This window comes from Pristiophorus japonicus, unplaced genomic scaffold (genome assembly GCF_044704955.1).
Source record: "Pristiophorus japonicus isolate sPriJap1 unplaced genomic scaffold, sPriJap1.hap1 HAP1_SCAFFOLD_29, whole genome shotgun sequence".
Taxonomy (NCBI): domain Eukaryota; kingdom Metazoa; phylum Chordata; class Chondrichthyes; family Pristiophoridae; genus Pristiophorus; species Pristiophorus japonicus.
In genome coordinates, this window is record NW_027252668.1 from 543,692 (window position 1) to 559,902 (window position 16,211).

The following is a 16,211-nucleotide window of genomic DNA, read 5'->3' on the forward strand; positions in this document are numbered from 1 at the left end:
CAGACACACACAGAGACAGATAGACAGAGGCACAGACACACACAGAGACACACACACAGACAGATAAACAGAGGCACAGAGATATACACACACACAGATAGACAGATAGACACACACACACAGAGATAGACAGATAGACCCACGCACAGACAGAGATAGACAGACACACAGACACAGATAAACACACACACAGATAGAGATAGACAGACAGACGCACACACACAGACAGAGATAGACAGACACACGCACACAGACAGAGATAGACAGATAGACAACACCCACAGAGATAGACAGAGATACACACACACAGACAGAAATAGACAGATGGACACACGCACAGAGATAGACAGACATACACACAGACAGAGATAGACAGACACACACACAGAGATAGACACACACACACAGACAGACAGAGATAGACACACAGAGATAGACTGATAGACACACACACAGGGATAGACAGATACACACATACACACACACAGACAGAGATAGACAGATAGACACACACACAGGGATAGACAGATACACACATACACACACACACAGACAAAGATAGACAGATAGACACACGCACAGAGATAGACAGAGAGAGACACACAGAGATAGACAGACACACAGACACAGATAAACACACACACAGACAGAGATAGACAGACAGACGCACACACACAGACAAAGTAGACAGACACACACACTCACACAGACAGAGATAGACAGATACACACACACACAGACAGAGATAGACAGACACACACACACACGAGATAGACAGACACACACACACAGATAGACAGACACACACATACACACACACAGATAGACAGATACACACACAGAGATAGACACTCAGTTAGACAGATAGACACACACACACACAGACAGAGATAGACAGATATACACACGCACAGACAGAGATAGACAGAGAGACACACACAGACAGAGATAGACAGACACAGACAGAGATAGACAGACACACACACACACAGATAGACTGACAGACACACACAGACAGAGATAGACAGAGATACACACACAGACAGAGATAGACAGACACAGAGATAGACAGACACACACACACACAGATAAACACACACACACTCAGATAGACTGACAGACACACACAGACAGAGATAGACAGAGATACACACACAGACAGAGATAGACAGATAGACACACACAGAGATAGACAGATACACACACACAGAGATAGACAGATACACACACACAGAGATAGACAGATAGACACTCAGTTAGACAGATAGACACACACACAGAGATAGACAGATATACACACGCACAGACAGAGACACACACAGACAACGATAGACAGAGATGCACACACACACACACACAGAGATAGACAGATAGACACACACACACACAGATAGACAGATACACACACACAGACACTCAGTTAGACAGATAGACACACACACACAAACACACAGACAGAGATAGACAGATAGACATACGCACAGACAGAGAGACACACACACAGGCAGTGATAGACAGACACAGACACAGATAAACACACACACACAGACAGAGATAGACAGCCAGACGCACACACAGACAGAGATAGACAGATAGGCAACACACAGACAGAGATAGACACACACACACACAGACAGAGATAGACAGATAGACACACACACACACACAGATAGACAGATACATACACACACACACAGATAAACACACAGAGATAGACAGATAGACACACGCACAGATAGACACACACACAGAGATAGACAGACACACAGAGATAGACAGACACACGGACACAGATAAACACACACACAGAGATAGACAGACAGACGCACACACAGACAGAGATAGACAGACACACACACACACAGACAGACACACACACACACACAGAGATCGACAGACAGACACACACACAGACAGAGATAGACAACACACACAGACAGAGATAAACAGATGGACACACACACAGAGATACACACACACAGACAGAGATAGACAGATAGGCAACACACACACAGATAAGACAGATAGACACAGAGATAGACAGATAGACACAGACACACACACACACACACAGATAAACACACACACAGACAGAGATAGACAGATAGACACACACACACAAACAGAGATAGACACATAGACAACACACACAGACAGAGATACACACACACACACAGACAGAGATAGACAGAGATAGACAGATGGGCAACACACACAGACAGAGATAGACAGATAGACACACACACACAGATAGACAGAGATAGACAGATAGACACACACACATAGACAGATAGACACACACACACACAGATAGACAGATACACACACACAGATAGACAGATAGACAGACACACACACACACACAGATAGACAGATAGACACACGCACAGAGATAGATAGACAGACACAGACAGACAGACAGAGACAGATAGACAACACACACAGACAGAGATAGACAGATAGACAACACACACAGACAGAGATAGACACACACACACAGATAGAGATAGACAGACAGATAGACACACACTCACACACACACACACACAGAGATAGACAGACAGATAGACACACACTCACAGAGAGATAGACAGACACACACTCACACACACACACACACACACACACACAGAGATAGACAGACAGATAGACACACACTCACACACACACAGATAGACAGATAGATAGACACACACACAGACAGAGATAGACAGATAAACACACACACAGAGATAGACACACACACACACACACACACACACAGAGATAGACAGACAGATAGACACACACACACACACACACACACACACACACACACACAAACGGTTTGGATGTGACTGAGCTCTGAGCACCATCCCTCTAACAACACACGTACCATCAAAGTTAATATGTCGAATTATTCCTTGCATCACGGACTCATAAAACCTCTCCAGCGCCTGCAAACCAAACACAATAACGACATCTCCATTAAAAGTAATTGGTCAAGAACTATTCAGTGAACTAGTTATAACTGCTGACCAGGAGACAATTCCGAGAATCGTTGTGAGTGAAGGTGGGGGAAATCAGGTAAAGATTTAAGCTGGTCCGATCGGGAACTGAACTAATTACACTGACTGGACACAACACGCGTTAGATACACTGTCCTTTCCCCCTCTGGGACCAGGTGTCACAGTGTGTTAGATACACTGTCCTTTCCCTCTCTGGGACCGGGTGTCACAGTGTGTTAGATACACTGTCCTTTCCCCCTCTGGTACCGGGTGTCACAGTGTGTTAGATACACTGTCCTTTCCCCCTCTGGGACCGGGTGTCACAGTGTGTTAGATACACTGTCCTTTCCCCCTCTGGGACCGGGTGTCACAGTGTGTTAGATACACTGTCCTTTCCCCCTCTGGGACCGGGTGTCACAGTGCGTTAGATACACTGTCCTTTCCCCCTCTGGGACCGGGTGTCACAGTGTGTTAGATACACTGTCCTTTCCCCCTCTGGGACCGGGTGTCACAGTGTGGTAGATACACTGTCCTTTCCCCCTCTGGGACCGGGTGTCACAGTGCGTTAGATACACTGTCCTTTCCCCCTCTGGGACCGGGTATCACAGTGTGTTAGATACACAGTCCTTTCCCCCTCTGGGACCGGGTGTCACAGTGTGTTAGATACACTGTCCTTTCCCCCTCTGGGACCGGGTGTCACAGTGTGTTAGATACACTGTCCTTTCTCCCTCTGGGACCGGGTGTCACAGTGCGTTAGATACACTGTTCTTTCCCCCTCTGGGACCGGGTGTCACAGTGTGTTAGATACACTGTCCTTTCCCCCTCTGGGACCGGGTGTCACAGTGTGTTAGATACACTGTCCTTTCTCCCTCTGGGACCGGGTGTCACACTGCGTTCGATACACTGTCCTTTCCCCCTCTGGGACCGGGTGACACAGTGCGTTAGATACACTGTCCTTTCCCCCTCTGGGACCGGGTGTCACAATGCGTGAGATACACTGTCCTTTCCCCCTCTGGGACCGGGTGACACAGTGCGTTAGATACACTGTCCTTTCCCCCTCTGGGACCGGGTGTCACAGTGCATTTAGATACACTGTCCTTTCCCCCTCTGGGACCGGGTGTCACAGTGCGTTAGATACACTGTCCTTTCCCCCTCTGGGACCGGGTGTCACAGTGCATTTAGATACACTGTCCTTTCCCCCTCTGGGACCGGGTGTCACAGTGCGTTAGATACACTGTCCTTTCCCCCTCTGGGACCGGGTGTCACAGTGCGTTAGATACTCTGTCCTTTCCCCCTCTGGGACTGGGAGTCACAGTGCGTTAGATACACTGTCCTTTCCCCCTCTGGGACCGGGTGTCACAGTGTGTTAGATACACTGTCCTTTCCCCCTCTGGGACTGGGAGTCACAGTGCGTTAGATACACTGTCCTTTCCCCCTCTGGGACCGGGTGTCACAGTGTGTTAGATACAGTGTCCTTTCCCCCTCTGGGACCGGGTGTCACAGTGTGTTAGGTACACTGTCCTTTCCCCCTCTGGGACCGGGTGTCACAGTGCGTTAGATACACTGTCCTTTCCCCCTCTGGGACTGGGTGTCACAGTGCGTTAGATACTCTGTCCTTTCCCCCTCTGGGACCGGGTGTCACAGTGCGTTAGATACACTGTCCTTTCCCCTCTGGGACCGGGTGTCACAGTGCGTTAGATACACTGTCCTTTCCCCCTCTGGGACCGGGTGTCACAGTGCGTTAGATACTCTGTCCTTTCCCCCTCTGGGACTGGGAGTCACAGTGAGTTAGATACACTGTCCTTTCCCCCTCTGGGACCGGGTGTCACAGTGCGTTAGATACTCTGTCCTTTCCCCCTCTGGGACTGGGAGTCACAGTGAGTTAGATACACTGTCCTTTCTCCCTCTGGGACCGGGTGTCACAGTGCGTTAGATACACTGTCCTTTCCCCTCTGGGACCGGGAGTCACAGTGCGTTAGATACACTGTCCTTTCCCCCTCTGGGACCGGGTGTCACAGTGCGTTAGATACTCTGTCCTTTCCCCCTCTGGGACTGGGAGTCACAGTGAGTTAGATACACTGTCCTTTCCCCCTCTGGGATCAGGTGTCACAGTGCGTTAGATACTCTGTCCTTTCCCCCTCTGGGACTGGGAGTCACAGTGAGTTAGATACACTGTCCTTTCCCCCTCTGGGACCAGGTGTCACAGTGCGTTCGATACTCTGTCCTTTCCCCCTCTGGGACCGGGAGTCACAGTGCGTTCGATACACTGGCCTTTACCTTGTCGTGCTGCGTGCAGCTCCCCTTGCGTTTCCGTGGTATGGTGGTCTCCACTTTGGCCCTCATGACGGTCATGCTGGATGTCACCAGGCAGATGTGCGCTAGTCCCTCCTGCATGATGACAGCCCCCACATCGGCACTGTGGGCGGGGTCACATGCCTGCTCTGGAACCAATGGCAGAAGAGACGGCGTGAAAGTGCTGTGGATCAGCGAGAACATCAGAACAGGAGGAGGCCATTCAGCCCCTCGAGCCTGTTCTCCATTCAATAGAGATCATGGCGGATCTGTACATAGGAACAGCATTGCTTATATTAATGGATTGATAATCCAGAAAAGGCGATGTCAAATCCAGCAGGGCCATTTGAGAATCTGAATTTAGTTTCAAATTGAATTCAGTGTCGGCCTTGGCTCAGTGGGTAACACTCCCTCGCCTTTGAGTGAGAAGTCCCCACTCCAGAGATTCGAGTCGCATGATCCAGGCCAACAATACCCCAGTTGCCAGTAATGAGCTAGTGCTGCACTGTCGGAGGGGCAGTACTGAGGGAGTGCTGCACTGTCGGAGGGGCAGTGCTGAGGGAGTGCTGCACTGTCGGAGGGGCAGTGCTGAGGGAGTGCTGCACTGTCGGAGGGGCAGTACTGAGGGAGCGCTGCACTGTCAGAGGGGCAGTACTGAGGGAGTGCTGCACTGTCGGAGGGGCAGTACTGAGGGAGCGCTGCACTGTCAGAGGGGCAGTACTGAGGGAGTGCCGCACTGTCGGAGGGGCAGTACTGAGGCAGTGCTGCACTGTCGGAGGGGCAGTACTGAGGGAGTGCCGCACTGTCGGAGGGGCAGTACTGAGGGAGTGCTGCACTGTCGGAGGGGCAGTACTGAGGGAGTGCTGCACTGTCGGAGGGGCAGTACTGAGGGAGTGCCGCACTGTCGGAGGGGCAGTACTGAGGGAGTGCCGCACTGTCGGAGCGGCAGTACTGAGGGAGTGCCGCACTGTCGGAGGGGCAGTACTGAGGGAGAGCTTCACTGCCGGAGGGGCAGTACTGAGGGAGAGCTGCACAGTGGGAGGGGCAGAAATGAGGGAGCCCCGCGCTGTCGGAGATGCCGTCTTTCGGATGAGACGTTAAACCCGAGGGTTCCGCCTGCCCCCTCATGTGGACGTAAAATCCCACAAGACTATTGGAAGAAGAGCGGGGGAAGTTGTAACCCGGTGTCCTGAGGCCAGGGGGCGGGATGGGGGGAGGGGGGGGGGTGCCTGGATTTACCTCTCAATCCGTACCTGAAAAAAAGTGGTGACTTGGTCATTTATCGCAACCTTGTTTCTGGGATCTTGCTGTGCGCAAAATGGCTGCCATGTTTTCTGATAACCACAGCCAATTCACTGCACTGGCCGTGAGGAGCTTCAGGATGTCCACAGGATGTGACAGGCGCCGTAGAAATGCTTTCGTTCTATCCCTTTCTACAAAGAGGAGGTGATAATGAAGAAGAAAGCTGTGGACTGCAGGAAGATATCGATGGACTGGTCAGGTGGGCAGAACAGTGGCAAATGGAATTCAATCCAGAGAAGTGTGAGGTGATGCATTTGGGGAGGGCTAACAAGGCAAGGGAATACACATTAAATGGTAGGACACTGAGCAGTGTCGAGGAACAGAGGGACCTTGGAGAGCAGGTCCACAGATCCCTGAAGGTAGCAGGCCAGGTGGATAAGGTGGTTAAGAACATACGGAATACTTGCCTTTATTAGCCGAGGCATAGAATACAAGAGCAGGGAGGTTATGCTTGAACTGTATAAACCACTGGTTAGGCCACAGCTGGAGTACTGCGTGCAGTTCTGGTCACCACATTACAGGAAGGGCGTGATTGCACTGGAGAGGGTACAGAGGAGATTTACGAGGATGTTGTCGGGACTGGAGAATTTTAGCTATGAGGACAGATTGGATAGGCTGGGGTTGTTTTCCTTGGAACAGAGGAGGCTGAGGGGAGACCTGATTGAGGTGTATAAAATTATGAGGGGCCTGGATAGAGTGGATAGGAAGGACCTGTTTCCCTTAGCAGAGGGGTCAACAACCAGGAGGCATAGATTTAAAGTAACTGGGGGGAGGTTTAGAGGGGATTTGAGGGGAAATGTCTTCACCCAGAGGGTGGTGGGGGTCTGGAACTCACGGCCTGAAAGGGTGGTAGAGGCAGAAACCCTCACCACATTTAAAAAGTACCTGGATGTGCACTTGAAGTGCTGTAACCTGCAGGGCTACGGACCCAGAGCTGGAAAGTGGGATTTGGCTGGATAGCTCTTTGTCGGCCGTCAAGGACACGGTGGGTCGAAATGGCCTCCTTCCGTGCGGTAAACTTCTGTGATCTCACATTCGACCCAACTGATCACTGGACCAGGCCGCTGTATTGTTGGTGCTGTATCGTAACCGCTATGCTACAGTAGTCCTCTTGGCCGCCGACGGGGAAAATCCCAGCACCCAAACCCCACCCGCCCACCCAGACCTTGTTTCCAAGCGCACCGCAGGGAGAGACACAAAGAACGGAATGAAGGGGGCGAGGAGGGGAAGGGGTTTGACCGAGAGACCCCAGGCCTCACTGAACACACACCGATTCGCTCCAGCACCACGCTATCCCACTGCTTCTTGGCCAGGGTGAACTTGCGGTTCATCTCCAGCTCGATGGTGTGATAGGCCCCCATCTGTAACAGAGAGAGAGAGAGAGAGAGGGTGTCAGTGGGGAGAAACCAGAATCTGTTACTCTATACAGGTTGAACCTCCATTATCCAGGACTCCCGTATCAATGAACCACCCCTTTCTGTCCATTAACCAATCCTCTATCCATGCTAATATATTACCACCAACACCATGAGCCCTTATCTTGAGCAGCAAGCTTTAATGTGGCCCCTTAGCGGAAACGGTTTGGAAATCTAAATATACGACATCCACTGGTTCCCCTTTATCTACCCTGCCAGTTATATCCTCAAAAAACTCGAATAAATTTGTTAAACACGATTTCCCTTTCATGTTGACTCTGCCTTATCATGTTATGACTTTCTAAGTGTCCTGCTGCCACTTAATAGTGAAGTCCAGAATTTTCTCAACGACTGATGTCGGCTATCTGGTCTCCAGTTCCCTGTTTTCTCCCTCCCTCCTTTCTTGAATAGCGGGGTCACATTTGCGACCTTCCAAGCTACTGGGACGGTTCTAGAATCTAGGGAATGTTGGAAGATGACAACCAATGCATCCACTATCTCTGCAACCACCTCTTTTAGAACCATCGGATGGAGTCCGCCAGGTCCAGGGGATTTGTCGGCAAGTGCAGGTTGAACCTCCGTTATCCAGAACTCCCTTATCCAGAACCACCCCTCGTCCGGGACCATTCCCGGCCACTGGGTGGCGCATGTGCAGAACTCCGACACGAACAAATTGGAGTCCTTCCTCACTGCCAGCTCCCGCAATCGCTGGCCTGACCCCGCGAACAACCGCCCCCCCCACCCCCCCCCCCGGGCACCATGATCTCTCTGCCGCACTCCCAGCCCCAAGCCAGCCAGCCTCGGTATCCCCTTGCTCAGTCTCTGTACCGTCCAATTTCACGTGCTCGCCCCTCGTCCAGAAAAATCCCTGATCCAGAACAGGCCAGGTCCCAAGAGTTCTGCACAAGGGAGGTTCAACCTGTGCTCTTTCTCTACTGATTTCAATTACTTGGTCTTCGACTGTGATGACAAAATATTTGCAAAATATTTGTTTAAAATCTCCAGCATTTCATATAACCCATCGCATTTCTGGTATCATCCGTGTAAATTCTTTGCAGCTTCTCCAGTGCCTTGCTATCCTTTTTACATTATGGTGAGCAGAATTGCAGGCAATACTCCAAGGGTTTAATATAGGTTTAGCATAAACTTATCTACTTTTCGATTCTATCCTTCGAGAAATAAACATTGCTCAATTGGAAATCAATATAGAAACTGCCACCTCACCCCGAACCCCTCGATTAGATTCCAGCCTGCAACTCACTCCCGGGTATCTGTTCTATATATAAACCCCCCGAACCTCTCGATTAGACACCAGTCTGTAACTCACTCCCGGGTATCTGTTATTCTATATATAAACCCCCGAACCCCTCGATTAGATTCCAGCCTGTAACTCACTCCCGGGTATCTGTTATTCTATATATAAACCCCCGAACCCCTCGATTAGATTCCAGTCTGTAACTCACTCCCGGGTATCTGTTATTCTATATATAAACCCCCCGAACCCCTCGATTAGATTCCAGCCTGTAACTCACTCCCGGGTATCTGTTATTCTATATATAAACCCCCCGAACCCCTCGATTAGATTCCAGCCTGTAACTCACTCCCGGGTATCTGTTATTCTATATATAAACCCCCCGAATCCCTCGATTAGATTCCAGCCTGTAACTCACTCCCGGGTATCTGTTATTCTATATATAAACCCCCCGAACCTCTCGATTAGATTCCAGACTGTAACTCACTCCCGGGTATCTGTTATTCTATATATAAACCCCCCGACCCCCTCGATTAGATACCAGCCTGTAACTCACTCCCGGGTATCTGTTATTCTATATATAAACCCCCGAACCCCTCGATTAGATTCCAGCCTGTAACTCACTCCCGGGTATCTGTTATTCTATATATAAACCCCCGAACCCCTCGATTAGATTCCAGCCTGTAACTCACTCCCGGGTATCTGTTATTCTATATATAAACCCCCCGAACCCCTCGATTAGATTCCAGCCTGTAACTCACTCCCGGGTATCTGTTATTCTATATATAAACCCCCCGAACCCCTCGATTAGATTCCAGCCTGTAACTCACTCCCGGGTATCTGTTATTCTATATATAAACCCCCCGAACCCCTCGATTAGATTCCAGCCTGTAACTCACTCCCGGGTATCTGTTATTCTATATATAAACCCCCCGAATCCCTCGATTAGATTCCAGCCTGTAACTCACTCCCGGGTATCTGTTATTCTATATATAAACCCCCCGAACCTCTCGATTAGATTCCAGACTGTAACTCACTCCCGGGTATCTGTTATTCTATATATAAACCCCCCGACCCCCTCGATTAGATACCAGCCTGTAACTCACTCCCGGGTATCTGTTATTCTATATATAAACCCCCTGAACCCTCGATTAGATTCCAGCCTGTAACTCACTCCCCAGGTATCTGTTATTCTATATATAAACCCCCGAACCCCTCGATTAGATTCCAACCTGTAACTCACTCCCGGGTATCTGTTATTCTACATATAACTCCCCAAACCCCTCGATTAGATTCCAGCCTGCAACTCACTCCCGGGTATCTGTTATTCTATATATAAACCCCCCGAACCCCTCGATTAGATTCCAGCCTGTAACTCACTCGCGGGTATCTGTTATTCTACATAAAACCCCCCGAACCCTTCGATTAGATTCCAGCCTGTAACTCACTCCCGCATATTTATTATTCTGTATATAAATCTTCCTGAACCCCTCGATTAGATTCCAGCCTGTAACTCACTCCCAGGTATCTGTTATTCTATATATAAACCCCTACGAACCCCTCGATTAGATTCCAGCCTGTAACTCACTCCCGGGTATCTGTTATTCTATATATAATCCCCCCGAACCCCTCGATTAGATTCCAGCCTGTAACTCACTCCCGGATATCTGTTATTCGATATATAAACCCCCCGAACCCCTCGATTAGATTCCAGCCTGTAACTCCCTCCCAGGTATCTGTTATTCTATATATAAACCCCCCCAAACCCATCAATTAGATTCCAGCCTGTAACTCACTCCCGGGTATCGGTTATTCTATATAAAACCCCCCGAACCCCTCGATTAGATTCCAGCCTGTAACTCACTCCCAGGTATCTGTTATTCTATATATAAACCCCCCGAACCCCTCGATTAGATTCCAGCCTGTAACTCACTCCCGGGTATCTGTTATTCTATATATAAACCCCCTGAACCCTCGATTTGATTCCAGCCTGTAACTCACTCCCGGGTATCTGTTATTCTATATAAAACCCCCGAGCCCCTTGATTAGATTCCAGCCTGTAACTCATTCCCGGGTATCCGTTATTCTACATATAACCCCCCCGAACCCCTCGATTTGATTCCAGCCTGTAACTCACTCCCGGGTATCTGTTATTCTACATATAAACCCCCTGAACCCCTCGATTAGATTCCAGCCTGTAACTCACTCCCGCATATTTATTATTCTGTATATAAACCTTCCTGAACCCCTCGATTAGATTCCAGCCTGTAACTCACTCCCGGGTATCTGTTATTCTATATATAAACCCCCCGAACCCCTCGATTAGATTCCAGCCTGTAATTCACTCCCAGGTATAGAAACATAGAAAATAGGTGCAGGAGCAGGCCATTCAGCCCTTCGAGCCTGCACCGCCATTCAATGAGTTCATGGCTGAACATGAAACTTCAGTACCCCCTTCCTGCTTTCTCGCCATACCCCTTGCTCCCCCGAGTAGTAAGGACTACATCTAAATCCCTTTTGAATATATTTAGTGAATTGGCCTCAACTACTTTCTGTGGTAGAGAATTCCACAGGTTCACCACTCTCTGGGTGAAGAAGTTTCTCCTCATCTCGGTCCTAAATGGCTTACCCCTTATCCTTAGACTGTGACCCCTGGTTCGGGACTTCCCAACATTGGGAACATTCTTCCTGCATCTAACCTGTCTAAACCCGTCAGAATTTTAAACGTTTCTATGAGGTCCCCTCTCACTCTTCTGAACTCCAGTGAATACAAGCCCAGTTGATCCAGTCTCTCTTGATAGGTCAGTCCCACCATCCCGGGAATCAGTCTGGTGAACCTTCGCTGCACTCCCTTAATAGCAAGAATGTCCTTCCTCAAGTTAGGAGACCAAAACTGTACACAATACTCCAGGTGTGGCCTCACCAAGGCCCTGTACAACTGTAGCAACACCTCCCTGCCCCTGTACACAAATCCCCTCGCTATGAAGGCCAACATGCCATTTGCTTTCTTAACCGCCTGCTGTACCTGCATGCCAACCTTCAATGACTGATGTACCATGACACCCAGGTCTCTTTGTACCTCCCCTTTTCCTAATCTGTCACCATTCAGATAATAGTCTGTCTCTCTGTCTTTACCACCAAAGTGGATAACCTCACATTTATCCACATTATACTTCATCTGCCATGCATTTGCCCACTCACCTAACCTATCCAAGTCACTCTGCAGCCTCATAGCATCCTCCTCACAGCTCACACTGCCACCTAACTTAGTGTCATCTGCAAATTTGGAGATACTACATTTAATCCCCTCGTCTAAATCATTAATGTACAATGTAAACAGCTGGGGCCCCAGCACAGAACCCTGCGGTACCCCACTAGTCACTGCCTGCCATTCTGAAAAGTACCCGTTTACTCCTACTCTTTGCTTCCTGTCTGACAACCAGTTCTCAATCCATGTCAGCACACTACCCCCAGTCCCATGTGCTTTAACTTTGCACATTAATCTCTTGTGTGGGACCTTGTCGAAAGCCTTCTGAAAGTCCAAATATACCACATCCACTGGTTCTCCTTTGTCCACTTTACTGGAAACATCCTCAAAAAATTCCAGAAGATTTGTCAAGCATGATTTCCGTTTCACAAATCCATGCTGACTTGGACCTATCATGTCACCATTTTCCAAATGCGCTGCTATGACATCCTTAATAATTGATTCCATCATTTTACCCACTACTGAGGTCAGGCTGACCGGTCTATAATTCCCTGCTTTCTCTCTCCCTCCTTTTTTAAAAAGTGGGGTTACATTGGCTACCCTCCACTCCATAGGAACTGATCCAGAGTCAATGGAATGTTGAAAAATGACTGTCAATGCATCCGCTATTTCCAAGGCCACCTCCTTAAGTACTCTGGGATGCAGTCCATCAGGCCCTGGGGATTTATCGGCCTTCAATCCCATCAATTTCCCCAACACAATTTCCTGACTAATAAAGATTTCCCTCAGTTCCTCCTCCTTACTAGACCCTCTGACCCCTTTTATATCCGGAAGGTTGTTTGTATCCTCCTTAGTGAATACTGAACCAAAGTACTTGTTCAATTGGTCCGCCATTTCTTTGTTCCCCGTTATGACGTCCCCTGATTCTGACTGCAGGGGACCTACGTTTGTCTTTACTAACCTTTTTCTCTTTACATACCTATAGAAACTTTTGCAATCCGCCTTAATGTTCCCTGCAAGCTTCCTCTCGGACTCCATTTTCCCTGCCCTAATCAAACCCTTTGTCCTCCTCTGCTGAGTTCTAAATTTCTCCCAGTCCCCGGGTTCGCTGCTATTTCTGGCCAATTTGTATGCCACTTCCTTGGCTTTAATACTATCCCTGATTTCCCTTGATAGCCACGGTTGAGCCACCTTCCCTTTTTTATTTTTACGCCAGACAGGAATGTACAATTGTTGTAATTCATCCATGCGGTCTCTAAATGTCTGCCATTGCCCATCCACAGTCAACCCCTTAAGTATCATTCGCCAATCTATCCTAGCCAATTCACGCCTCATACCTTCAAAGTTATCCTTCTTTAAGTTCTGGACCATGGTCTCTGAATTAACTGTTTCATTCTCCATCCTAATGCAGAATTCCACCATATTATGGTCACTCTTCCCCAAGGGGCCTCGCACAATGAGATTGCTAATTAATCCTCTCTCATTACACAACATCCAGTCTAAGATGGCCTCCCCCCTAGTTGGTTCCTCGACATATTGGTCTAGAAAACCATCCCTTATACATTCCAGGAAATCCTCCTCCACCGTATTGCTTCCAGTTTGGCTAGCCCAATCTATGTGCATATTAAAGTCACCCATTATAACTGCTGCACCTTTATTGCATGCACTCCTAATTTCCTGTTTGATGCCCTCCCCAACATCACTACTACTGTTTGGAGGTCTGTACACAACTCCCACTAACGTTTTTTGCCCTTTAGTGTTCTGCAGCTCGACCCATATAGATTCCACATCATCCAAGCTAATGTCCTTCCTCACTATTGCATTAATCTCCTCTTTAACCAGCAATGCTACCCCACCTCCTTTTCCTTTTATTCTATCCTCCTGAATGTTGAATATCCCTGGATGTTGAGTTCCCAGCCCTGATCATCCTGGAGCCACGTCTCCGTAATCCCAATCACATCATATTTGTTAACATCTATTTGCACAGTTAATTCATCCACCTTATTACGGATACTCCTTGCATTAAGACACAAAGCCTTCAGGCTTGCTTTTTTAACACCCTTTGTCCTTTTAGAATTTTGCTGTACAGTGGCCCTTTTTGTTCTTTGCCTTGGGTTTCTCTGCCCTCCATTTATCTTCATCTCCTTTCTGTTTTTTGCTTTTGCCTCCTTTTTGTTTCCCTCTGTCTCCCTGCATTGGTTCCCATCCCCCTGCCATATTAGTTTAACTCCTCCCCAACAGCACTAGCAAACACTCCCCCGAGGACATTGGTTCCGGTCCTGCCCAGGTGCAGACCGTCTGGTTTGTACTGGTCCCACCTCCCCCAGAACCGGTTCCAATGCCCCAGGAATTTGAATCCTTCCCTGCTGCACCACTGCTCAAGCCACATATTCATCTGCGCTATCCTGCGATTCCTACTCTGACTAGCACGTGGCACTGGTAGCAATCCCGAGATTACTACTTTTGAGGTCCTACTTTTTAATTTAGCTCCTAGCTCCTTAAATTCTTTTCGTAGGACCTCATCCCTTTTTTTACCTATGTCGTTGGTACCAATGTGCACCACGACAACTGGCTGTTCTCCCTCCCATTTCAGAATGTATCTGTTATTCTATATATAAACCCCCCGAGCCCCTCGATTAGATTCCAGCCTGTAACTCACTCCCGGGTGTTTATTATTCTATATATAAACCCCCCGAGCCCCTCGATTAGATTCCAGCCTGTAACTCACTCCCGGGTGTTTATTATTCTATATATAAACCCCCCGAACCCCTCGATTAGATTCCAGCCTGTAACTCACTCCCGGGTGTTTATTCTTCTGTATATAAACCCCCGAACCTCTCAATTAGATTCCAATCTGTAACTCACTCCCGGGTGTTTATTCTTCTGTATATAAACCCCCAAACCTCTCAATTAGATTCCAATCTGTAACTCACTCCCGGCTATTTATTATTCTGTCTATAAACCTTCCTGAACCCCTCCTCACCTTCACATAGTCGTTCTCCTGAATGTTGGTCCCTTTTACTCGTAGCATACATGCCTGCACGTCAAAGTCAATGGTCTCTACACAGATAGTGAGGGTCGTTCGAATGCGGTTACTGCCCACGCTACCCGTTGCTGACTCCGTCTGCACCTTCCTGTAAACAAGCACAAGCACTGAGTCACAGAGAGCAGGAAAGGGCCAGGCTCCATCCCCGGCCTAGTGCTGAGTTAGCCTGATCTCACACCCGGTGTGGGACTGAGCCCCACACACACACACACACACACAGCAGGAAAGGCCCAGGCTCCATCCCCGGCCTAGTGCTGAGTTAGCCTGATCTCACACCCGGTGAGGGACTGAGCCCCACATACACACACACACACACACACACAGCAGGAAAGGGCCAGGCTCCATCCCCGGCCTAGTGCTGAGTTAACCTGATCTCACACCCGGTGTGGGACTGAGCCACACACACACACACACACACACACACACACACACACAGAGCAGGAAAGAGCCAGGTTCTGTCCTTGGCCTGTGTCAAGTTACCCGAGAGGGTGGCCAGAATTGCCCCGAGCACCCCTGGACTGGCCAGGTAGGGATGGAGCGGCAGAGAAGATCAGTAGAGCTGCTGCTCCTGATCGCGGTCCATGAACGCTGGACAGCGCGTGTCTGCATCCTTGTGTGTACACCTAGTGCGAAGTGTAGGCGTTGTGTGCACGTGGCTGTATGCGGTGTGTGCGTGCGTGCCTGTGAAATGTCCGCGTGTGTCCGTGTG

At 48.9% G+C, this 16,211-nt stretch overlaps 1 protein-coding gene across 1 annotated transcript in view; it reads right to left on the reverse strand.

Annotated features, from left to right (window-relative positions):
* pelo (pelota mRNA surveillance and ribosome rescue factor) overlaps positions 1-16,211 on the reverse strand; it is a 46,769-nt gene that overhangs the window by 11,918 nt on the left and 18,640 nt on the right. The window contains exons 3-6 of the mRNA XM_070872082.1: positions 15,440-15,590; positions 7,852-7,942; positions 5,265-5,428; positions 2,876-2,936 (exon numbers count right to left, since the gene is read on the reverse strand). Of these exons, the coding sequence (XP_070728183.1) occupies positions 2,876-2,936; positions 5,265-5,428; positions 7,852-7,942; positions 15,440-15,590 (467 nt within the window). The remainder of the gene's footprint in view (positions 1-2,875; positions 2,937-5,264; positions 5,429-7,851; positions 7,943-15,439; positions 15,591-16,211) is intronic.